This window comes from Salarias fasciatus, chromosome 1, assembly GCF_902148845.1.
Source record: "Salarias fasciatus chromosome 1, fSalaFa1.1, whole genome shotgun sequence".
Taxonomy (NCBI): Eukaryota; Metazoa; Chordata; class Actinopteri; order Blenniiformes; family Blenniidae; genus Salarias; species Salarias fasciatus.
Genome location: NC_043745.1, coordinates 1865806 through 1889669, shown reverse-complemented (window position 1 = coordinate 1889669; position 23864 = coordinate 1865806). Strand labels below are relative to the sequence as shown.

Below are 23864 nucleotides of genomic sequence, written 5' to 3'. Positions count from 1 at the left end.
ACACACACACACACACACACACGCGTGCAAACACACACACACACACACACACACACACGCAAACACACACACACACACACACACACACACACGCAAACAAGAGCCGGTTTTATCCAGCACCCTTGTTGTCGTCAGTCAGACGGTGGAGGGAGCAGAGAGGCGGCGGCGGAGCAGGAAAGAAAAAACATGGCTGATCAGAAACCCGTCCTGATGCACGGGCGAGCGGCGGCTTCTAAAACGCCGCGGCGCTACTCCGTCACAGCAGACACAGGGCTCATTTGGCAAAGGAGCAGTTATGGAAATGTAGGCAGGATGGAGGCAGACGCCCGCTCTTTCACACAAACTCCTCCCATGTTTCTTGAAACAACGTTTCCAGACTTATCCAAGAAATAAGGAGCGCGCGAGGGGAGGAAGAGGAAAAGATGTGGTTTTTCTACAGAGAACTGAAAAGGTGGCTGAGAAATGATCCTGGAGTGGGGCGTGATGGATCGGCCTGCAGACCTGAGCAGCACTCTGTGGGATTAACTCCTCACTAATTAATGGAAAGAGAAAATGCTGCCAGAAGAACTGAGGCGCAGCTGAAAGGACCTATTTCAACTCCGTTACTTTAAACTTTCCAACACAGAGCAGAGAACGGAGTAAAACCTCCATAAAGTCCATGTTTCAGTGTCTTCAGGGAACTTTAACCAGACTGTCATCATTTCTCACTGACTCCACGAGGCGAAGCTTCTTTTCCACGACTGGCAGAACGTTTTAATCCTCCACCTTCACATGGAGCTTCATCCACCTTTAACACTGGTCTCAATATGAACCCAGTCATAGACAGTGATGGGAGCATTAAAATAAACGTCATTACTATTTTCAGTGAGAGGTAATCTAATTACTTTTTCCACCGTTACAGTTGATAACATTACCATGAGGCGTGGTTCTGTTACTATACTTCACCTTCCAGCTGGTTTTTCCTCCTCCGGAGTCCAGCTGAGGGCAGAGCAGGAAGTCTGGTCCAGAAAGAAGGAACCGGACTGGAGCAACGTGATAGAGATACAACCATAGAGCCTGATCATTACAGCAGATAGAGATACAGCCATAGAGCCTGATCATTAGAGATAGAGATACAACCATGGAGCCTGATCATTACAGCAGATAGAGATACAACCATAGAGCCTGATCATTACAGCAGATAGAGATACAACCATGGAGCCTGATCATTTAAAGGCAGCTTTTGAACTGAAGTACAGATATCTATTAACATATATCTATTGTGTTTTATTATTATTTTGCAAATGTAGAAATGCTGTCTACAGTTACAAATGAAATGTGGGTGGAGTCTTGTCTCATTATCACACAGCAACATTTGATCAACTCATGAGTCCATTTATTTCATTAATCATGTATTCAGTTTTAGAATCAATAAATTAACGTGCATCTTAAAGGTCTAGTTTTTCAAAGCAATGCAATACTTACTTCAACTAGTAATTAGATACTTTTAAAATATTGTAACTCAGCTACTGTTTTGAAGAAGTAACTTGTAAGTTTAACTAATTACTTTTCCAACGTAATTTGTCCAACCATGCTTATCGAGTCCATCAGCAAACGTTTGCAGAGGGTCAGATCTTCATGAGTTCAGTAAAGTGTCATGAACACGGTGGACGTGTCCTCCAGTCTCCTGCAGTTAGACTCGGCTTGGCCCTCACACTGCAGACTTTAAACACCGGACACACCAGCCCTGTCTTCTCCCAAAAGGGGATTTGGATCATTTGCATATTTTCTTGAGTATTTTTGTCTCCACTTCAGCGAGTGTCTGAGTTCCACTCCTGCAGTCTGGCTGCAGGGAGCTGGAGTCGGTCACAGGTGAGAACTGCATCAGCTCCACATGAAACGACTCCTGCAGACCACCGCCTGTCACACACCGACACCGCCTGGATCCAGCAGGACTCCTGTCTGGTCTGCAGACCCACTCCCGGAGGAGCGCACGGGATGAGAACATCACAACCAGAGATTAAAAACGCACCAAAAGGTCAACGGAGACACAGGAGGGACCAGCAGGGCTCGGGAAGGTTCACTGATGTACAGAAAGTTCTGCAGGAGGCGGAGGCTCAGAACTGGCTCAGAATTACATCGACCAACGCTGGATGACGCAGTGAAACTTTTAAAAAGGCTGACTGACAAACCGCACGAAGTTGGGTTCTGTTTGACACAGTGAACAGTTCTCCTGGGTTCTGCTGCTCACCAGGCCAGAGAACTCAACACATCAACACCGAGCGCTGGAAGACTCAGAGAGCTGGAGCCCCGGGGGGCCCTGGGGGCCCCGGGAGGCCAGGGGGCCCGGGGGCCCGGGAGGCCCGGGGGCCGGCGGAGCAGCAGGAGATCAGGGCCCCACACAGCAGCAGTCATTACTGGAGTCATGTGAAAACCACTGAGCACTGCCGCGAGATTCTCCACTGCAATGGCATTCATGTATTCCCCAATTAGGCAAAGAGAATTCAAAACAATGCAATGGAGCGTTTCCATGATGACTTGGGAGCCGAAGGCGCTTCACGACGTCGGCGACGTACGTGAGCAAGGCAGCTCCGGCTGGCGGAGAGAGAAACATGGCTGGACGATAACTACAGGCTCAAGTCTGGCCGAGGGCTTTGAAAACAGAGACGACAACACAGGAAATGAAAGGAGCAGCGTGGTTTCATTCGGAGCACCCAGAAGAGTCTGATCCAGGCTCCGTCCCTCTAACTGACATTGTTTCCCGGGGGTTTGTCGCCATTCCTTCACAATGAAAACACCCCCGATGGCTCAACAGCCTGTCTCAACAGAAGCCTTTACACAGAGGAGCAACAGCAGAGGCAGGGGGACAGGGGGCGCAAGAGAGCAAGGAATGGTCTCACCCTGACAAAACCACTGGCAGCACCCTAAAAAACTGACTCCAGAGTCACTTCACCTGAAGGGGAAACGTCCTCTCTGACTGGAGTCCTTCTCAGGTCAGTTCCACCACTCTCAGCAGCTCCTGGGCTCCAGTTCAGGGAAAAACGCTGCGTCCTCACATGCACTGACCCCACATGGTCTGGTATGTGTGAATGAGTGTCTCCCGGGGCTCCACTGCTGCAGCGGCGCAGTTCAAAGGTCAGTCTCCTCATTCCTCTCCTCTACAGCAGAGAACGTTTGCACTGCCTCAGCAGCCGGGGACTGAAGCACAATATGAAGCATGGGAATGGCTCGAAAAGACCAGGCTGGATGAAGTGGAGTCTTCCTCAGAATCAATCTATAGAGGGGAGGCAGAGCGACGGAACCTTACAGAACACCGTCAGCTTCATGGCACAAAGTGAAGTCCACAGACACAAACTGCTCATTCCAAATGAAGCGAAGCAGCATGATGACTCCTGTCTCAGTGGAACAACGCAGGCGGGTCTGGGACAGCCAGTTTGGGTTTCACCTTCAACTGGTTTAGTTTTAAAAGACACATGCAACAACGGCATGGTCGAACGTCTTCTGCACCCAGAGACCCAGAAGATTTAAAATCAGGAAGCAAAAAGCTGCAGAACGTGAGAACATTGTAATGAGTGAATCCTCTTGACATGAATATGCAGATATATGCAAAACTGCTTCATGATGGCGATGAAAATGAATTTGGGACTGGGTTAACTCCTTACAGTTATTGCAGCCCTGAAGCACAGATTCAGAGTGCTTCATGCATTTGCAGCGAGGCCGTGATGAGGCAGCGTCTGCTACCTGCAGCTCTTTGTCTTTGTAATTTATGTCAGGCCAGCGAAGCAATAAACAAGACACCTGCAGCTCGAATGCATTTCCTCTATGATCATCACTTCATCTGCTCTAAGCAACGTCCCCAGCGTCTCCAGACACTCCGGGGCCGTTAATATCTCAAATATTAGGCTCTCCAATAACGAGCTGCTTTAAATAAAAGAGAAGAAGGTTCCCACAAAGAGAGACGGATGAGTGTGAGTGGGCTGGAGGTTTCTGCAGAGGAGCAAGAAAACAACGAGAAGAAAGGGAAACAAATCAGGGACGAAGATGCAGAGCAGGTAAAAATACTCTCGGAAGGAGTGTGTGTGTGAGTGTGTTTCCCCTGACAGGAAGAACAAACAGGCTTGTTTACCCGCGTGTTGTGACACAATGACTAATGTAAGAAACACATTAATAAATGGAGCTGACACACATCTGTCCTGGAAACCAAACAAATTAGAATAAATAGGTTCACGTCTCTGACGGGGATGAAAATAGAGAGATTTTCATGACATTCAGCGTGTTTGAAGCAGTGGAAGAACCAACACTGAAAACCACTGCACTCCGTTATCAGAAGACAGGTACCAAGTATTCCTCACAGTAACTACTCAAAGGATTACTCCATTACTCTTAACTCCAGAGTGGGAGTGTGTGAGGACCCGGAGTGTGTTGAGAGCTGATCGCGGTCAGACAGCGGCCTGGGAGTCAGCAGCTAGCTGTGTTCCAGCGTGTTTACAGACCACAGGAACTGACAGTTTCCTTTACTAAACGGTTTGAGGACAATTCCTGCTCCTTGTTTCTGCTCCAATGTCGATGCGGCAGAGCACCAGCAAGGAAAGAGGCTAAGCTAACAACAGCAGCTGACAGATGTTTTGAGGAAACGGAGCAGAGAATTTAAAAACGGGATCGAAGCACAACTGCCTGCAGAACATAAACCAATATTTTACACATCAACAAGAAATTCAAGTCTTCGTATCAGCTCAATGCTAACATGTGGCTAGTAGCTAAACATGCTAATCATGTAGCAGCTTGCAGCAGGTTGCACTGGTTTGCAGTATGTTGCAGCAATTTGCAGCAGACGCCAACAGGTGTTAGCAGATTGCAGACGGTTGCAAATGTTTGCAATAGGTTGCAGCAGATTGCAGAAGTTTACAGACATTGCAGCAGGTTGCAGCTTTTTGCAAAATGTTGCAGCAGGTTTCAGCTGTTTGCAGGAGGTTACTGCAGGCTGCAGCTCGTTGCAGCAGGTTGCAGAAGGCTACTGCAGGCTGCAGCAGAGCGTCGGATCCTCCAGAAACAGCCATCTTCACCTCACAGAGTGAAAAGCCATTTGGAGGAGAACTCCACAGTGAGTCCCTGCTGAACAGAAATGAATTTCAGCTCCGCTTCATTTGACTTTTTCCCCAAAATTAAAAGCACTGAGTTGTAACACAAAATGAAAAGAAGTCTGAAATCTTTCTCTCTTTCTGCCTTCCTCTGGTGCTTCATCTTTTTTATGTTTTTATTCTCCTCTTTTCATTTTCACAGTTGAGTTCTCTTCTCCTCATCCTTCTTTCACACTTTTTGTCTTTCCTGTTGTCCATCCTTCTTTTCTTCGGTACCATCTTCTTACGCTCCTGTCCTCTGTTATCTCCCTCTTTTGTCTTTCCTTCACTTGTTCTTCCATCTCTTCCATCCTACTTTCATTCTATCCCTCCCTAATCCCAAACTTCATGAGCATCGATGAGGGTTACAGTTCAGCTCCTCTGGATCATAACAGTTCGCTCCATCACTTGCATTTGTTGGCCGCCTGTACAAATATGCCGGCGTGCTGCTCCATCACTTCAGATCGCCAGGTGTTTCAGCTGCTCCACCTGCAGGAGGTTTGGCCGCCGACCAGGAGAGGGCACGTCTCTGTGATAACGCCCTGACTCGGGTCTGAGCTGCTTCGCACTCTGAATGATGGAGGGCTTCACATGACAGCGCTGAAACCACATCGTCATCCGCGAAAAGCAGGGGAAACTGATCTCAGATGAGCCACTACAGGAAAACCAGGACGACACACACAGCTCTCACACCCGAAGAGGCCAGAGATCCTGCAGTATGAGCGCCGGAGCCCAGTAACACTGAGCACTGCGGAGTCTGCCCAACTCCCATGGATCTGTGAGAGGCTGAAAATCAGCCAGGACTCCTCGTTCCTCCTCACCGAGATGTTTCCCAGTCGGTAGCCTCCTTCTGTTCTTTCCCAGTTTGGCTGATTTTCCTCTTTTCTTGTTCTGTTTTTCATTCTGCTATTTTCTGAAAGCTCCTTCAGAATCCTCGCCTCATTTCTCATCTGCTGTGTTCAGGCTGTTCCTTCTGCGTCGTGAGGTAAACCACATAATTCATCCTTCCTTTTCTCCCTTTGTCATCCTGCTTTGTGCGAAGCGTTATTACTGCACTCAACCACCCAGCGCTCGTCGTCTTCATCCTGCCCTTCGTTTTATTGTATCTTTGACTTTTCTGTATTTGCATTCTGGATTGTCCCTTTTCTATTTCTTTCCTCAGATTCTTCAGGTTTCCTTCTTCTCTGTTAGCCTTTAGTTTGTTTACCTCCTTGATTTCACATCAGTCTTTTTTGTTATGCCCCTCTCTGAACTTCCCTTCATCTCTTCCATTCTAATGTCCTGCACACTTTGACTCCTCATTATTTTATATTACAGTATATTCACATTCCCCTGCCTTATTTTTTCTGTCTTTTTCCTCCTCTTTCCCTCCTTTCTTCTATTCTGTCTCCTTTATATTTCCTTGATTATCCTTATTTCTAGAAAACCTTCACCAACCTTTATGCTTCTTTACTGTTTTTTTTCTTCCATCCATCATCCCACATCTGTCCTGAGTGAATGCTGTCTTCTTTTCTGCCGTTTCCATGGAAACAGACATCGTTTTCAAAACGTCATGTAAGCACAAAACCCTTCTGAAACAAACAAAAAAAAAAACTGAAGCGTGTTCCTGTGAAAGGTGGCGTGAACGTCGGATGCCCGGTGGAGCTGATCCCAGGTCAGCAGCAGGGAGGCAGCCTCGAGCCGCCGCCACTTCACAAAGGAGCGAAACATTCAAAGACTTTCAGAAAGTTAAAGAGCAAGCAGGGGAATTCATCCATCAGCCCCCAAAAAAGAAAAGCATTTGAATGAAGCATAATCCCTTCTTTTCATGCCCCTGCACAGACGAGTGACTCCGGGCTCTGTATCGTCCCCAGAAAGTCTCCGCGCAGCTCACAGATTCATATTTTGATGTGGGTATTTCAAAGTGTCAGAGGTTTTAGCAGAAATGCGTTGGGTGGGAGGGGGAAGAGGAATCATGAAAGAAATGTTAAGTCAGTCTCAATCTGGCTGTGCCAGAGGGAAAATGTCTCCTGTTTTCAAGCCGGATATTTTCAAAAAGGTCATCGGCTGGTGGCGGCGACGAGGCCGCGATCGTCTCAGACTGAAGGTGAACACATGAGGGGGATGTGGGGGGGGGGGGGGGGGGGGGGGTAATGCGCCCAGTGTGATAGCTCTGCCGGTAATAAAACCCGGCAGCCAGGAAGACTGACGGAAGAGAGAGAGGGAGGGGCGAGGCGGGGCGGAGGAGGGATCGCGGCGCAGGAATTGGATTGCATGCTGCCGACAGCTGTAATTGCAAAGGAGCCCTCGCTGAGAAGGCGAGACATTGTTCCTCGGAGTCAGCGCCGAAATATTATCGCCTGCCGGAGGAATCTTTATGAGCGAAAGGGAGAATAAAATCAATCGCTATGAAAGGCGAGCGGCGGTGCGAGCTCCAGGAGCCGGGCTCGTCAGAGCGGCCCTGTTTGATTCCACGCCTGCAGAGCGGAGAGGCTGGGGAAGATAAGTGGCCTGATTACTGCTGCCGGCGTGCGTGCAGGCGAGCATAATGCCACGAGCGAGGCGCCGCAAAATAAATATACATATGAAAATGGAACGTCGGATGGTGACACCATGTCTCATAGATTTATACCGCTGCCGTTTTCCATTCGGCTTCGAGTGAAAAGGTTTCTGGACGCCACTTTCTCTCAGCAAGCCCGAGCTGTGAAGGTTGATGGCGAGCAGCAAAGGTGACCCATGTGGGGATAAAGGCGGGAAGATAAACGGCGCAGCGCAGCGCGTCTGCCACTGACTGATATCACTTATATGGGGCGTTTTTTATGATCTCAGCACTTTAGGTGATCAGTGGTGACTCCAGTCCGGTAGGTGTGCTCGACCGTCGGTCTCTCTGTGTTAGCTCAGAGACGAACCGGCGACTGGTCCTTTCTCCGGCCTTCACAGCTCGCCGTGACCCGGACCGAGAATCAGCAGCACAGAGGACGGAAGGGAGCACTAAGCCCTGAGTGTTGATCTGCTGGAAGCAGGAAAACTGGGAAAAGGTAGTCATTTCAGAGAGTCTGATGAGGACCAAGAAGTGACGAGGAGACGCCCGAGTCAGGCCAGCAATGGTCCCAAACCGCTTCGGTTGGTACAGTTCTGGACTGCTTCAAGGACGGGAAAGCAGGGAAACGCCAACCAGGTGGAAACAAGACAATCCACCTCACGTGAAGGGTTGAAGGACCTGCTGCAGTGGCGTTAGATACCTCAGCATGCTGTCCGAGCTCCAGCTCCACCACTGCATGGCTCACAGCAAACTCTTCTGGCTGACTGGAGTATTTTACATTTTGTAACTTGCAGCAAAGAAGCAGTTACAGAATGTCGAGTTAATTTAGTAAAAAGTACATCAGCACTCCACATAATCCCAACACACCTGGCATGAAACCCATAATTCAGTCCATTTAAACACAACAGTCAATCAAATGTGTATAAAAAATAGTGTCTGAGCAAAACCAAAAAGTGTAACAGCTGCTAAATGTGCAGACTGGAGGTAAAGACCTACCAGAGTTCAAAATAACGCCTGAAAAAGCGTGACAGCAGATTGGCTACGGAGCCGAAGCACTGCAGCCAGCATGACGCCGACATGACGTCTGGCACTGAACCGCAGCAGGGGGGGCGGGGTGTGCACAGCGAGGAGGGGGGGGCAGTCCACATTCAGGGACCCTGATCTCCTGGGGGGGGGGGGGGGGGGGGATTTATTTAACGTGACACACCGCTGTCAATGAAAAGGCAGCAGCTCCACGTCCGTTTTGATCACGTCGCTGAGACCATTTAATCTGATCCAGGAAGAAAAAGATTCACACTGAATAAAACATGTTTTCCTGAACAACACGCTCTCAGCCGGGGAAATCTTTCTTTCAGAAGACAATTAATCACATTAGGATGGAGGTCAGGATCACATTCAGGTCAATTGTACCTTTTCCGATCATTAGTTAACTTTATTATGACTCACTGAAAAGTTTATTGAAATCAAATTGCTGCTGAGTGGAGCCTGATGATATTACCTGTCGCAGAATTAATTAATACCAGAGTGAGATCTGTGATTAGGCAGGAAACTTCTTTAATGCTCTACATGAGGGAAATTTTTCTGAGTGGAGTTTGCATTGTTTTCTCTGACTGGTGAGTCTGGAAGTCCTGTAAATGTCTTGTAAATATCCTGAAATGTCCTGTAAAGATTCCTGTAAATGTCCTGTAAAGGTTCTACAAATGTCCTGTAAATATCCTGTAAAGATTCCTGTAAATATCCCGTGTGACTGAACACCCGTAATTGTCTCACTCTGAGTCTCGTGGTGCAGAAAGTGGATGACTGGTGGTCCAGCAGCTTGTCAGCACGTCTCAAACTGGGCTGTACAAACACATCTGGATTAGTCCTTGTGTTAATTTATGTTATCACTGGAAATGTGTTTAAAGCGTGTTTATCCGCAGGTGAAGCAGTCCGTCAGTCTCTCTGAGAAGCAGCGGCGCTTCCTGTCAGTCTGCTCCCAGAGACACAGGTCGTCCCTTTAATCTGTCAGCCTGACTTACTGTGAATGAATCCTAATGAGCTGAAGACGCAGCCTGAACACGACCTGGAACAGAAATATGTTCCCTGTCATCGTGCCAGCCCACACATATACACACACACACACACACACAATTGCTAACTTTGGGAACAGATGGACATTATGCTTTCTAATGTGTTCGCACAAATGAACACACACACACACACACACACACACACACACACACACACACACACACACACACACACACACACACACACACACACACACACACACACACACACACACACACACACACACACGGCGATAAAATGCTTGACAAGTAAACAGCCTCCACTGCTGCGCTCGTTGCCAGATGAGCAGTTATAAACGGGTCCAAACGATTCCCCGCGGGCGGACGAGCCAGCCAAGGTGAAATCACACGGATCTGCAATTGTGAAGAAGCTCAAAGCGCGCGCAGCTGTTATTACTCCGGGGACGTGTCGGCCACTTGTCAGCGGCGAGGCTAAAGCGCCGAGGCCGCTGCAGGAGCTGCAATCTGCGGCCTGTCTGCATCCAGGAAGTACGCCCTCCTGGGCGTACGAAGCCCCTGTGAGCGCAGTAAGCGCTGACGTTACGTCTTCTCAGAGAGCACATCCTCCCTCCATAAGTACAGTCAATGCTCTGAATTTCGCGTCAGAAAACACAGCATAAAGAGGATGAACATCGTCTCTCTCAGCGCTCTCCGAGGTGCTGTGGTTGTTGCTGGGCAGGAGCCAGGAAACCCTCCTGGACCCCCCCTCCACCCGCCCACATCCGAGAGAGCGCCGTCACCCGAGGGGCTTTCTGGACCATAAATTACTACCTTTAATCAGAGACTGCTCCTGTTTCCAAACTCCCGCTGATAACCCCCTCCCGCTGTTGTTTCCTGCTTGATAAGTCCTGCATGTATCAAACGGCAGAAGCGAGCTGCGATCAGCGTCCTCGGATCAAACGGGACACTTCCTCTCCCCATAATGCTTCCCGGACACATCGTCAGTCTCCTTCAGTCTTCTTTACATCCTCCCATGAGTGAAATACACTTTTCAGTAAAAGATGTCCTCTGTTTAACTACAACCACTGAGAATGGACCACATGAAAGAGTGAAATCACAGAACGTGACTGATTACCCAAAGATACCCACGAGGGGAAAGTTATACTGTAAAAACCTAAAATCTAAAAAGTAGACGCTTCACTGACTGCTGCTGTGGAGGTGACTGGTCAGCACTGCCACCATCCTGGATGAGGACCACTTCTTTTGAAGTGCACAGACTTCTCCTGAAGCAGGCTGGCAGCATTAAAGCGATCAGTTCTCTCGTTTCTCCAGGTGTTCCACAGCTTCCTCCACACTGAGTCACATCTGAAGGCTCCATGTTCCCATCAGACCTCTGAACTCAACTCAGCAGTAAACAGTCTTTGCTCTGCACCAAACCAACCAGTGGAAAACCCTCACACACACCAGAGCAGCAGGCGTTAAAAACAAAGCTGCTCATGTTTCATCTCTTGAAAAGATGTCATCATGTGTTTGCTGGAACAACCTCTGGGCTGAAAGCTGAACTGCCTCCTGGAAACGCAGCGATTTAAAAACCCCGACGGTCCAAAGAACGCTGAACGCTGTCAGCAGCAATGATAGAAAGGAAGCTCATGGAAGCCAAGATGAGACCTCGAAGCACACAGACCCCCACAGACAGATGAAGCTCAGCTGAAGCTCTGCTGAAGCTCTGCTGAAGCTCTGCTAAAGCTCTGCTGAAGCTCTGCTGAAGCTCTGCTAAAGCTCTGCTGAAGCTCTGAATGCTGCCTCAGCAGACCAGAGAAAGCTCGGCTTGAGCTGGAAGACAGCAGGATGAGGCTGGGACATTCAGGATGAATCCAGCATGTCAGGTGTGTGTGTGTGTGTGTGTGTGTGTGTGTGTGTGTGTGTGTGTGTGTGTTTTCTCCAGTCTTCCCTGGTTGTTTGACTGAGTTTCAGGAGAACACAGCAGAACCAGAGCTGGACCACAACCGACGGCCTGACAAAGAAACAAGGAGGCAAAACCAATCAGACACCTCTCCAGGGCCCCTGGCACCGGCAGCAGCCTGCCACCCCGAGGGACAGCGCCGGCAGCAAGCCCAGGATCTGTGAGTGAGTGTGTGTGTGTGTGTGTGTGTGTGTGAAGTCCGTTTCCCTGCAGGTTAAGCCAGGGGCCATCTCTCCAGGGCTTTTACTGTCACAGACCACTGGGTTCAACATTTCCTGCTCGCCATCAGTCCATTTGGCAAACAGCGGGGTTTGGCACACTCTTTGTGTGTGTGTGTGCGCGTGTGTGTGTGTGTGTGTGTGTATGTGTGTGTGTGTTAACAGGTCTGTGTGATTCAGTTGGGCTGAAGTGCTTGATGTGTTTGTTGGTTGGTATTCGGGGTGATTTGGGGGACAGGTGTGTGTGTGTGTGTGTGTGTGTGTGTGTGTGTGTGTGTGTGTGTGTGTGTGTGTGCGCGTGCGTGCGTGCGTGCGTGCGTGTGCTGTGCCTCTTCTCCTCAGTAAGCAGTGGCCATGTTCTTCAGACGACTCCATCTCCAAGTAAATGCACCTGCCACTCTTATGACCTGTAGAAAATGTTCCATGACAATATGTTCGTTTGGACGGCATCTTGAATGAAAATGGTATCAAAATGTTCACAAATGATTTGATGAGATATCTTGAGCCCATGATCAGACATGCAGTCCTGACAGATATGTCTTCTGGGGTCACAGCAGAGCATTCCGTGTTATCTGAACCTCAAGGAGCAGAATGGCTCCTGCTATATTGGATTTAACCCCAGTAAGAGACTTGGAAACTGCCCCGGTGCATTCTGTGACCCGCAACACTTACATCTGGACTACTGAGACACTTATGGACCAAAATACAAGGAAAATTACATTTGGTGGCCATCTTGGATTCCATCCTGAATAACCACTTTTGCAGCAAAGTGACAACAAGATTTGAATTCAGCACCGTAAATCGGGACCATCAATACCAATGTATGTCAATCAGAATATGGCGGGGCCACACCTCGCTTTCTGCTCAGCTGAAGATGCCAACATTTCTCCAACTTGATCCTTCAGTCATTTTCACTCCCTTTAAATAATTTTGATCAAAAATTACTGTGCCACATTTCTTCAATCTATATAAATCTCAATGCCTCCAGCATCACTGAAGCCCGAGGCGAGCCAGGCCCTGCCTATACACGGGGTTCTGCCTGACAGTGTTCAGAGTCTGCTGTACTCTGCAACATTGTTTTCAAAGAGTTGATGTGTAAATCTTGAGCATTTGTGGATCAGATGCTTTCGATGTCCGTGTGGTCGATTCTGGTTGGAGAATCTTTTTCAATTGTACCAGTGAGGGTTAGTTTATGTCCTTCGATTTTATTTACTTCCATAAAGGAACAAGGATTATACCTGCTGTTTCGGCTTCGGCTGACCGTGAGGGGTTTGTTTTTTGTCCATTCTTCTTGCTGCCACTCATCTCAGAGCTGATTTCTGAGGAATTCCATTTCCTTCTAAAGCTTCCACCCTGTGAGTGTATACCGGTTTGCATCTGGAGTGAAACACTCCGTTTACCTGAACAGGTGTGTGACGACCCCCCTGCGGCCTCTCAGGTGGTTTCCACACAAACACACTTCCATCGCACGCAGAGCGGCGACGACAGGCTGCTCACTTCCAGACGCAGAGGATTCATGCAGCCGGCCAGTGGAAACAGCGCACAGCAGGAGGGGGCGGGTCACTCTCCACTGTCTGAGGAAGAGAACTCCACCGCATCCTGATGAAGCTCAGGCTAAAGGCTGAGACGAGGCATCTGCTGCCTGCTCTCCAGACTCACACTCCCTTCTCCTGTGATGGACACGTAACGCTGTCCTGCTGAATCATGCAGTGTTCACTGAGCGAGGCGTCTGGAAGACCGCAGAGCTTCTAAAACCTGAACACACTCGACAGCATTAACCCTTCAAAGAGCAGTGACTGAAACATCACACCAAACAGGGCGATTCTCAGACATTTTACCAGTAAAAGTCAGCGTGAATCACCCCGATGTGCCTTTCACACGAGAAAAATAGGAGCAAAATATTATCCTGACAAGAATCAGACCGGTTTGGATCTATTCCTCACTGGCTTTCTTTAAAAGATTAAGTACGTTACTGGGTTCTACTGTCACACTGGATAACGCCGTCTGCTCAATTCTCTATACATGGGTTATGAAAAGCATGAGGAAACCTGCAAAGGTTCTTCCTTACACGAAAAGCTTTGCTCAGATTCCAATCATGTGGTCTTATATGAAAATGGGGCAGGTTGTACTTTCAGTGACTGTGAGTCACTTCAGTCGCCCCCTGCAGGTCGTCTGTGCCGTTCGGCCACCAGTCCGTCGGGGACTCCGGTCTCCAGTCTGACCTGTGACTGATGACTGCTTTCTCTGAAAGATGTCTGAGTGTGAGGCACCAGCTGGGAGTCCAGCACCTGAAAGCTTTTACTACTGACGTCTAACGACCTTCTCTTCAACATGTGCCAGACAGAAAGGCACCCTGCTGTTAAATATGGAGTATGAATTAGACCTGATGGTCTTTAATAAAGGCTCATATCGGTACTCAGTAACAGCAGGAGGCTCACAGTTTGTACCTGGACTCATTCTTTAAAAAAGCGGTTCCAGTTCCTTGAGGAGTGATTTGAACCAAACGTGGAATCTCAAATCTGAGGGATTGTTGCATATCAAATATGAATTTACACAGTTTTGCTTTCTTGATAATGGTGACAGAACAGAGTTATGTTAATACAGCTCTGCTTCACTCACAGGCTCTGAACTCAGAACATGCTCACTCTTGACACCGTCACGTTTATTAATGTGATGCTCACTTTGATTGTGAGCACATGTTTTTCGGAAGGCCTGTTTGTTGAGGCCGGAGCTGAATGTGGAGTCTGGACGGGCGATCTGGAGACCGGAGCGCACTGGAAAACCACAGCTCCACAGGAGCGGCTGGTCCAGGACACGCCGCTGCGTCTTACCGCCTGTTTGTCCCGCCACGCTCCCCGGGGTGCGTTTGATGCGACGCGCCCTCGCCGTGACGCCGTCACGCAGCTGCAGCTCAGGACCTGGGATCACGCCGCAGACGACGACTTTATTTCATAGCTTCATTCAAGATTTACTGCATTAGTGAAAGCTTCACATACATCAACCGACTTTAAACTTGCAAAAGCGCCTCGTTTCAGCCTGGAACAGCTTCCCTTCTGCGGTGGAACCTCAGTTCCCCCACTGAGACGCATGTTCCTTCCACATTTTATGCTCCACGCCCGAGAGAGACGCGCAAATATGTGCAAAATAATCACTTCTATATTTAGAGGTTAGACTGATGCTGGTGGCACACATTATTAATGGGAAGCGGCGAGGGAAAGTGCTGCAGCTCAGCGCCTGCAGGCACGCCACGCTCTGGGCCATGTGACCACACAGGACTACTCCAGGGGTCAAAGGGCGATCCATTTCAGTCAGAGCCACACTGTATGGTTTTGGTTCATGTTCTCGTCCTCAGATTGGGTTTCAGAAACAAACTGAACAAAAGTCAGGCGTGAGTGAACATTTATGGAAAATTACTGAAAAGTTTCAGTTGAAAGTTGCTGGTTTAAAAGATTTGATGCTGTTTTTAAGTGAAATCACTCAAAAAAGAAATAAGGACAGTGAAGTTTTGGTTCTACTGAAAAGAGATCAGTAGATACTGGAAACTGGAAAGAGAGATCTGATGCACTGATCAATAGTAATGAGCTGAGCACAGAAATCAAATGAATATACGTATACAGCAGAGATATGCAGTTTGCTGTAAGATGTTATATTTCACCCAGTGATAATGTCACCCTCATTTCCACATTCAAGACATTCAAGCTTCCTGTCAAAACTTCTATGTGAAATACGTTTTGTTTTCTGTGCACTGGAGCAGCCATTTCTAAGCTGGATGGAAATCTTTGTGAAGGTAAATTCACCACATGAACACAATACAGAGTCCGAGTTTCAGCTCGTCTCTAACGTCCGGTCCAGAACAGCTGCTCAATTCATCCGTCTGATGGAACATTTCACACTTTTGGGTGGAAATGACTCATTAACTATTTAAAGGGTATTGGCTCAGGACTGATGAGCACATGAGCTCCTGCACGACATATTTTATTCAAGCCTTTTGGAGAATGTCAGAGCGGATGCCCAACAGGCTGGAGGTGGCTTCATGTGAGCTGGAGCGCAGAGCAAACAGAACAACAGGGTGGAATCCTCCCAGAATCTCATTCTGCCCCGTGGAACGAGCCGGAGCGGCGCCCGCCGCAACATCCACCGCCGAATAGAGCCATGCATAATAAAGAGCATGAGAGGGAGGCCCGGAGGAACACACACACACACACACACACACACACACACACACGGACACGGTGCGGAGAGACGGAGTCATATGCAAAGGTGGATGTATGTTTTTGTAAAACAAAGTATTTTCTGCACAGAGGAAGAGCCGAGTGTGCAGATCAGGCCTTAACAGCATGTGAAGGCTGCGCTCGCCTCCGTGCGCTTTGTGCCTGCGGACCTCCTCACTGGACAGAGTGAAGCAGAGGGAAGCAGACAGCTGCTGTGCACGTACGCACGCACGCACGTACACACGTACAGCACATCCAACCGAAGCAGACTGTTTCTTCCCTAAAACACAAAACAAACCACAAAGCAGGATCTTCCTCCTCATCCTCACTCACACCGTCACAAAGCAAAACGCCGAGGAGGGACGGAGGAGGGGAGAGCCGGAGGGACGGAGGAGTTCAACACAATGGCAAGGAGGAAGACAGATTAGAGAGAGAGAGAAGAGGGGATGGAGGTGGGCGAAGCAGTGGAGGCTGGAGGACAGGCTCCACTCAGACCGGCGGTCTGACCTCCAGAATGCTCGGCCGTCTCGGTTCAGCCCGGCTCGACTGCATGAATAAACTAGAATTTGGCACTCGGAGAGCGCAGACCTCCGCCTCAGCTCAAATCAGTCACCAACAACCATAAGAACACCATATATAATAAAACAACATTGTGATCGGGGGTGTGATCGAAGTGGAGAGCTGCGGCATGCGCTACGGCGTGCGCTACGGCGTGCGCTGCGGCGTGTGGCGCGGCATGCGCATGCTGCACCCCCCCTGTCAGCGGTCCTGCCCAACTATGTCAAACACTGCCCTATCTCTCAATGATAAAGAATCCTTTAAAAAAACTCCTGGATCCAGACAGTGATCCGGATCATCACCAAAATTTAATGGATTCTAAGTTAGCCCAAGACCCCCCTTTCCACTAAGTTTCATTGCAATCCGTCCATTACTTTTTCCGTAATGTTGCTAACAGACCAACCAACAAACCGACGTGATTCCATAACCTTCTGGACGGAGGTAACAACCAGGTCTAATTTGCCCCGGATGAGAGCGAGCATACAGGTACAGTCACGACACGGAGACCTGGGCTAGAAGGGAAAACAGGTGAGAGCAGGTCTGCAGAGCCTCAGGTACTCATGAAGGAGGGCCGGGTGAGAGGAGGAACGGCGGAAACAGCTTTTCACTGTGTTACAGGAGCCTGGGAGGAAGAAAGAGGCTCCTATCTACTACTGACAGGGAAGATTCAACAGCGTCTCACTCACAACATCATTCACAGCCCAAACACTCACTGATCGCTTCACGCAGGAAAAGCATTGATTGGAATGGAGTTCCATTCACACAGCTTCATGTGGAAACACGATACGCTCCGACTCCGTCTCCTAACTCCTGATCTGACGTCTCAATGGATGCACATGGATCATTAGCGTTTCCTCTCCTGCCAGTTCACTGGAGCCCAGCCCAGCCCAGACCCAGTCAGACTCCAGGGTCAGGGGTCCTCAGGACCGGGACGGCAGCCGGGTCCACTAGCTGAGGTGACTGGAGCGGGTCTAGGAGGAAGTGAGCGTCAGCACGCCAGGCGGAGGCGATCAAACGGCACGCCCCGGGCTCACGGTCCACCGTCACGCCGCCCGCTAATCCACTTCCCACACGGCGCCTCTCTGATTACATTTCAGATAATCTGGAGAAAATATGCCGACTCACCTGAGGCGAGCGAGGCTCTGAGGAGAATCGGCCAGATGAAATGTTATCCAGAAAGACAAAGACTCAGATCCTTCCCGTTTGATCCCGGCTCAGATCAACGCTCAGCGCCGGAATGCGCAGATAGCATGGATTTTTATAAACATTTCCTCTGTTCCTGCCCTTCAGCAGCCAGGCGACGGAGATCAGTGCTGCTGACGCTCCAGGGGAACATCAGCTGGTGGCAGGAGCGAGGAGATCGTTTAGCTCACTGATATGATTAAAAGAACAAGAAAACAACAGAGGGAGCTAAACAGAGGCGGATTCAGAGGGATTTCACCGTCGGGGGCTGACTGTGCGACTCGGTGCTGCTGCCTGTCGTCTCAATGCGAAGGCTGACGGAGGCCGGCTCCACCTGCAGGGAGGCTGGAGCCTCCACCAGCAGCACATCCTGAGGACGAGAGACGCACGAGAGGCTGAGTCCACTGTAACCGTCGTCCTGAACGCTCCAGGGCTCCAAGAGCGCCGCTCATGGATGCTGTTCAGAGGATTAACATCCATCGTCTTCAGAAGAACAAAACGATCCAGTGGAACCCGAACCTGGTCTCCCTGCCGAATGGAACCAAACCATGAGGAGGAACCAGAAAACTCCCCCACAACTCCAAACACAGAAGCCATTAAGGAGGAAATTCGAGTGGAAATACAAACATTTTGTGTTTCTACAATTACAGAGAGACCAGAAATGTCTTCCTACAGCTTGTAAAGGTCAAAACCCTGAGCAGGAGAGACGTGGTGGACGTGGACCAGCTGAGGAGAGGAGTCATGTCTTCTGTTTCCATGATCTGAGGATGTGAAGGAAACCCTGCAGATGAGCTGCTGACTCACTCCATCTGCAGGGGGTGAACTCTGACCTCTGACAACCTGCACTTCTGCCAGCCTGTATGAACGTGTGGGAAGAAGACTGAACTGTCCATCCGTCCATAAATCCATCCATCCATCCATCCACGAGGAGCTCATCCAATCACACAGCAGCACGGCTCATGGACCAGAGTCCAGGAGGAACATGCAAACTCCACAGACAGGCTGAGCACCACCTGGATGAGTGAGCATGAAGCACACGGCGGACGGCATGCCGACAGGCGGCGGCGCGGAGTGAAGCTGGTTTCCTTTAGCAGGTCAGAACGATTTGAATCTTAAACCCATTCAAACACGTTGACTCTGCAACTCTTCTTTGAAAGACATGTCAACAGTCTGAGAGACTTTTTAATTCCGTCAGTCAAAGTGAACAGTTATAAGCTGTTCATATGAATCAAAATGTAATGAACCGTGTAGAATCATTCATCACTTCACGATACACAACCTAACTCCCTGTTAAAAGAGTCTATCTGAAACATTTCTGAAGATTTACATTTCAACCTGAGTTTTTTGAAAAAGTCAATTGAAGTTTATTCATGTTCGCAATTTGTTTTAGTCCGTACTTTTGCATTAATATGTCTTGCAGTGAGTTTTAAAGAGTGAAACACATGAGAAAATAAAGCAGGAGTGGTAAATAAATTTCAGCTGGTGGTCCGGAGTGGAGGAGTAGAGCCAAAATAACCTTAAAATTCTAACGTTTTCACCATTTTCTTGATGGTCGGGCCGGATTAGAGCCCCTTGCGGGCCGGTTTTGGACCACAGGCCTTATGTTTGGCAGCCCCACCTGAAAGCTGAAAACAATCTCTGAAAAATGTAAATGGAAGAACTACTGAAATTATTTTAAGTTTCATGTGTTCGGTGGTTTTGAAGACAGAAGTTTCAGTTTGGCAGAAATAAGAAGAAACCAGATATGACTGTTATCCTCACATGTTAAACCGATATGCCTCAGGAGGGTTTCATTCTTTACAGGACAGAAAGATAATGACATCTCACTGCAGTATTTAAGGGAGTAAAACTGCTATTTCAGGAAAAACTGAGTACATTTAATTCAGAATGTATAGATCACAAATGAAAAGGTGTGTTTTACTGAGAGTTAAAGCATTATGTGTGAAGAAGGATGATCGTTTGTACTTCCAGAGCATGATATTTAACCTTTTAAAGACAGGAGGGTTTCCCATCCTGTAAACACTGGATCCTGACGTGCTGAAGGCGGGACACTTGTGATTTAATGAAGGGGCTCAGATATCAACACAATGAAGATATACTGAAACCGTGCCTCAGTCCGTTTGAGTACAGACTGTGTGTGATCCAACCTGGAGTCACGACGTGTCGCATTTACTTCCACATTACGGAACGGATCGTTAATCAATCATCCAGAGCAGCAGTTTGTTTCATCATGACAGAATACATTGACCTTCCTGTGTTCTGTCTCTTCATGCTCCCCATGAGCCTCGCCACAGTAAAAACTCAGCCTCCTGCAGTTCCCTGGACTGCAGAGGCGAGGAGAGGCTTCAGGAGCGCTGGGCGCTGAGGGAGCAGACGAAGGACTGACCTGGTTGGAGTAGCGCATGCTGACGTTCCGCTGGTCCTGTCGAGGAACGTAGCGGTGGATCGGATCGATGTCCTTCGGGCTGATCAGTTCGTCCACTGGAGGGAAGCGCATGAGGACACCGTGAGGAGAGGGTTCAGGACGCCAGGGCGCGCACACACACGCACACACACACACACACACACACACACACACTTACCGAGCAGCTTGGCGATGTTGTACAGGGCCTGACCCCACAGGAAGATCTTCCCGTCGCGGCCCGAGTTGCTGGGGAAACGCTTCTGGCTGCCATGCTTGCTCTGCTCCGCCTCCACGAAGTCAGCGGGGACGTAGTAGTACTTGGGGATGATTGCGTGTCCTGGAGGAGACAGGCGGCGAGCTCAGAGACACGTCCACACAGGAGGACGGCGGGAGACGCCACGTTTCACCGCTTCCAGTGCAGACTGAGCCCAGCTAACGCCTGGGACTGCAGGACGAAGCCAGGCCGCCCGCTGAACGCCCTGACAGGAGTCGCCGTCAGACGCCTTCACTCACGCTCAGGTAGACCGTGCAGTCTAACCCTGCTGGAGCGTGATTGGCTGCAGCTCCACCATCAGAGCTCGTCACTCGGGGGAAACACAGTCCCTCCCGACGTGCTGCAGACGCGTTTACCGGCTCAGACCGTCCATTAGCACCAGCGGTGGGAGAAGAGACGCCGCCGAGCGCGATCCTCTAAAGCCCCGCCAATTAGGAAGAGAAGCTCTGTTAATTCACACAGGGAGCACAAGGCGTCCGGCTCTGCCTCACATCATCATCCCTGCTGCACTCCAATTATCCCACTGCCATCATGAACCGGCCAATGGCAGCAGCCGCTCCCGACACCCCATCATCTGACGGCGTCCCCTGCCAGCGAGGGGCGGAGGTGACGGAGGAGAGGCCGGTTCACCGGGATGTAAAGCGCCGCTGTCTCAGCACGAGCCGCATGAATATTTATGAGCTGGTTAATGAGAGAAACTTTCTCACTGCTCCAGAGAGTCAGACGCTCCTGACTGAACCCGCTGATGCTAAACGAGAGGAAGGTACTGTGTGGGAGTGTGTGTGTGTGTGTGTGTGGACGCATGAGTGTTTGTGAAAGCATGAGGAACCAGAAGTAATGGATTAGTCTGATTACCCACCTTCATACGAGTGGAAGATGACGGGATCCAGGAGGTCTTCATATTCTTTCACTTGATCCTTATTTCCCCTGAACATCCCTGAGAGAGAGGGAGAGGGAGAGGGAGAGGGAGAGGGAGAGAGAGAGAGAGAGAGAGAGAGAGAGAGAGAGAGAGAGAGAGAGAGAGAGAGAGAGAGAGAGAGAGAGAGAGAGAGAGAGAGAGGAGAGAGAGAGAGAGAGAGAGAGAGAGAGAGAGAGAGAGAGAGAGAGAGAGAGAGAGAGAGAGAGAGATCATGTTTGGATGACTTAACATCTGATGAACAGTCAAACCAGAGGTGTCAAACATCTGGTCCAGGGACCAAAACCAGTCCACGTGGTGTCTTTAGAAAGTCTAAAAGCCCTGGCTGTCCTCACCAGAGGAAATGCAGACATAAGAGGTATTGAGGGAGGTGGCCAACAACACAAACGGCTGCTTTATGCAGACGACATACTCCTGCTAAAAGACCCGAATCATTCAACAGCTCACCTGATGGATGCAATACAACGTTATTCTAATGTATCAGGGTACAGAATTAACTGGACAAAGTCTGAAGCAAAGCCAATATCTGGGATAAGTAGTGCAGACACAGTGAAAACAATTGGTTTCTAGTGGATACCAAAGGGACTGAAATGTTTAGGAATTAAATATGCAGGGAGATGGAAGAAATGCCACATTTTAACTTTAATCCAGTTTTACAACGCGTGGAATAAAATAAGGCTGACACTGTGGAGAAGAGTAAATATAATCAGAATGGGGGTCTTCCCTCAGTTTAACTATCCTCTTATGATGCTGCCAGTTACAGTTTTTAATAAATATGACGCACTGATCAAGGAGTTTCTCTGGGAAGGGAAAAGGCCCAGGATCAAGCTGGCCACGTTGTGTCTCCCGGGGACAAGGGAGGGCTGGCCTTACCTGGCCCGAGACTGCACTACATCTCCTTTGAGATGGCAAAACTTGCTGTACATTAGACTGGGCAGTATAATTTAGACTGGGTCGCTAAAGAAAAATCTTTATCCTTCCCGTTCACACCCACAGAACTCCTCTGTCAACATCCAGGTGAAGTCTCTGACCCTATCATGTTACATTCAAAGGAAGTTTGGACAAAGATACACAAAATACTTAAATTATCTCACTGTAAGCAGCCAGACTCATCTCTGTGGCTCAGTCCTGCAGTCCGTTGGTAAAAGACCAGAGTTCTGGAAGAGTTGGCTCAGCCATGGAATATGTAGACTGGATCATCTCTGTAGGGCGGAGAGTCCATGTCCTACAAAGATCTACTCGGTAAATAGAATCTAAAGGGAAGGGAACATTTTTGGAAATATTTACAGATAAGGAATTGTGTCAGATCACTAGACTGGAAAACAGAAGAGAACCATGTTCTGGAGTGTGTGGTTCTGCCGCCTCACCATCACAGAGCATCAATGTTCTACAGGAGCATGAATCAGCTCTCAGTACTGAGCTGAACACCTGGAGGGTTTATGGGAAAAGGACACTGGAGGCTTGGTTGGGGAGAAATGTGCCACTCAGCCCAGGACTGTGTTTACTGGGTGACTCCCAAAGCCCCGCAGGTTAAACAACGGCTCAACATGACTGTAAAGACAGCTTCATATGAATGTATGCTGCAGAAATTGAGTGGCAGGGGTCAGGGGTCAGAGGTCAGGGGCACAGCAGCTGACTGGGAACATTTCTGGTCTTATATTACTGTTAATACCGCCCAATGAATTTGAATTGGGGACAAATAAAGTTTTTTGAGTTTGAATGGGATGATACCTAATTGTGTCCTACTGGTCAGCATTGAGGATGTATGATTGTCTTGTACCAAGTAAAAAATTAAAATAAAAACTTGATTCATAAAAAAAAAAAAAAAAAAAAAAAAGAAAGTCTAAAGCCCCCCTCGTTCTTCTTCCGCCACCCGGCCCCGGGGAGACTCATCAGGGCCGTGGTGAGCTGGACCCAGGGCAGAGCGTCCCACATTTATAGGGTGCTTTCAGGAAGCTGTCTTTGTGTGAACAGACCCTCCCAAAGCACAAACACAGGTTTCCGTCTTTCCTCTGAATGGTTGTCCTGTAAACAGGACCTCAGTGGTTCAGAGTCAGAAGCAGATTTTAGCTCCTCGCCTGTGGAACAAACCTCTCTGTGGAACCAGTCATCCCAGCGGGCCCGTTTTGGGCTGTGGGCCTCATGTTTGACATCCCTGCTCTCACATTGCCTTTGCTGCTCTTCTGTAATGGGAACTAAACAGCCCATCACTTATTCCGGGTTTGCTTTGTGAAGTTGCGCCTGTGTAGGCTGACCCGACTCCGTCCATTAGGAGAGCTGTAATCGCCGTTTCATGCTCTCCGAGCTGCTGACAGATTGGGCCCATAAAATAGAAATAGTCTGAGATGAGACGCGAGGCTTTAAATCAGACGCCGGGCTCGTTGTTAAAACGCCAGCGAGGTAAAAACAGGCACGAATATGATTAACTCCCACTTGGACTCACACTCCTTCCATTTCTGATCATTCTCTCAGGTCGGCCCCCAAACTTTCAAGTTTTTCTAAATTGTCTTTA

The 23864-nt window shown here is 49.0% G+C and overlaps 1 protein-coding gene across 3 annotated transcripts in view; it reads right to left on the bottom strand.

Annotated features, from left to right (window-relative positions):
• Positions 1 to 23864, bottom strand: part of phkb (phosphorylase kinase, beta) — a 111225-nt gene that overhangs the window by 36468 nt on the left and 50893 nt on the right. For all 3 annotated transcript variants that reach the window (XM_030088590.1, XM_030088580.1, XM_030088572.1), the window contains 3 exons: positions 21296 to 21373; positions 20341 to 20499; positions 20145 to 20239 (listed from right to left, as the gene is read on the bottom strand). In XM_030088590.1, the coding sequence (XP_029944450.1) occupies positions 20145 to 20239; positions 20341 to 20499; positions 21296 to 21373 (332 nt within the window). The remainder of the gene's footprint in view (positions 1 to 20144; positions 20240 to 20340; positions 20500 to 21295; positions 21374 to 23864) is intronic.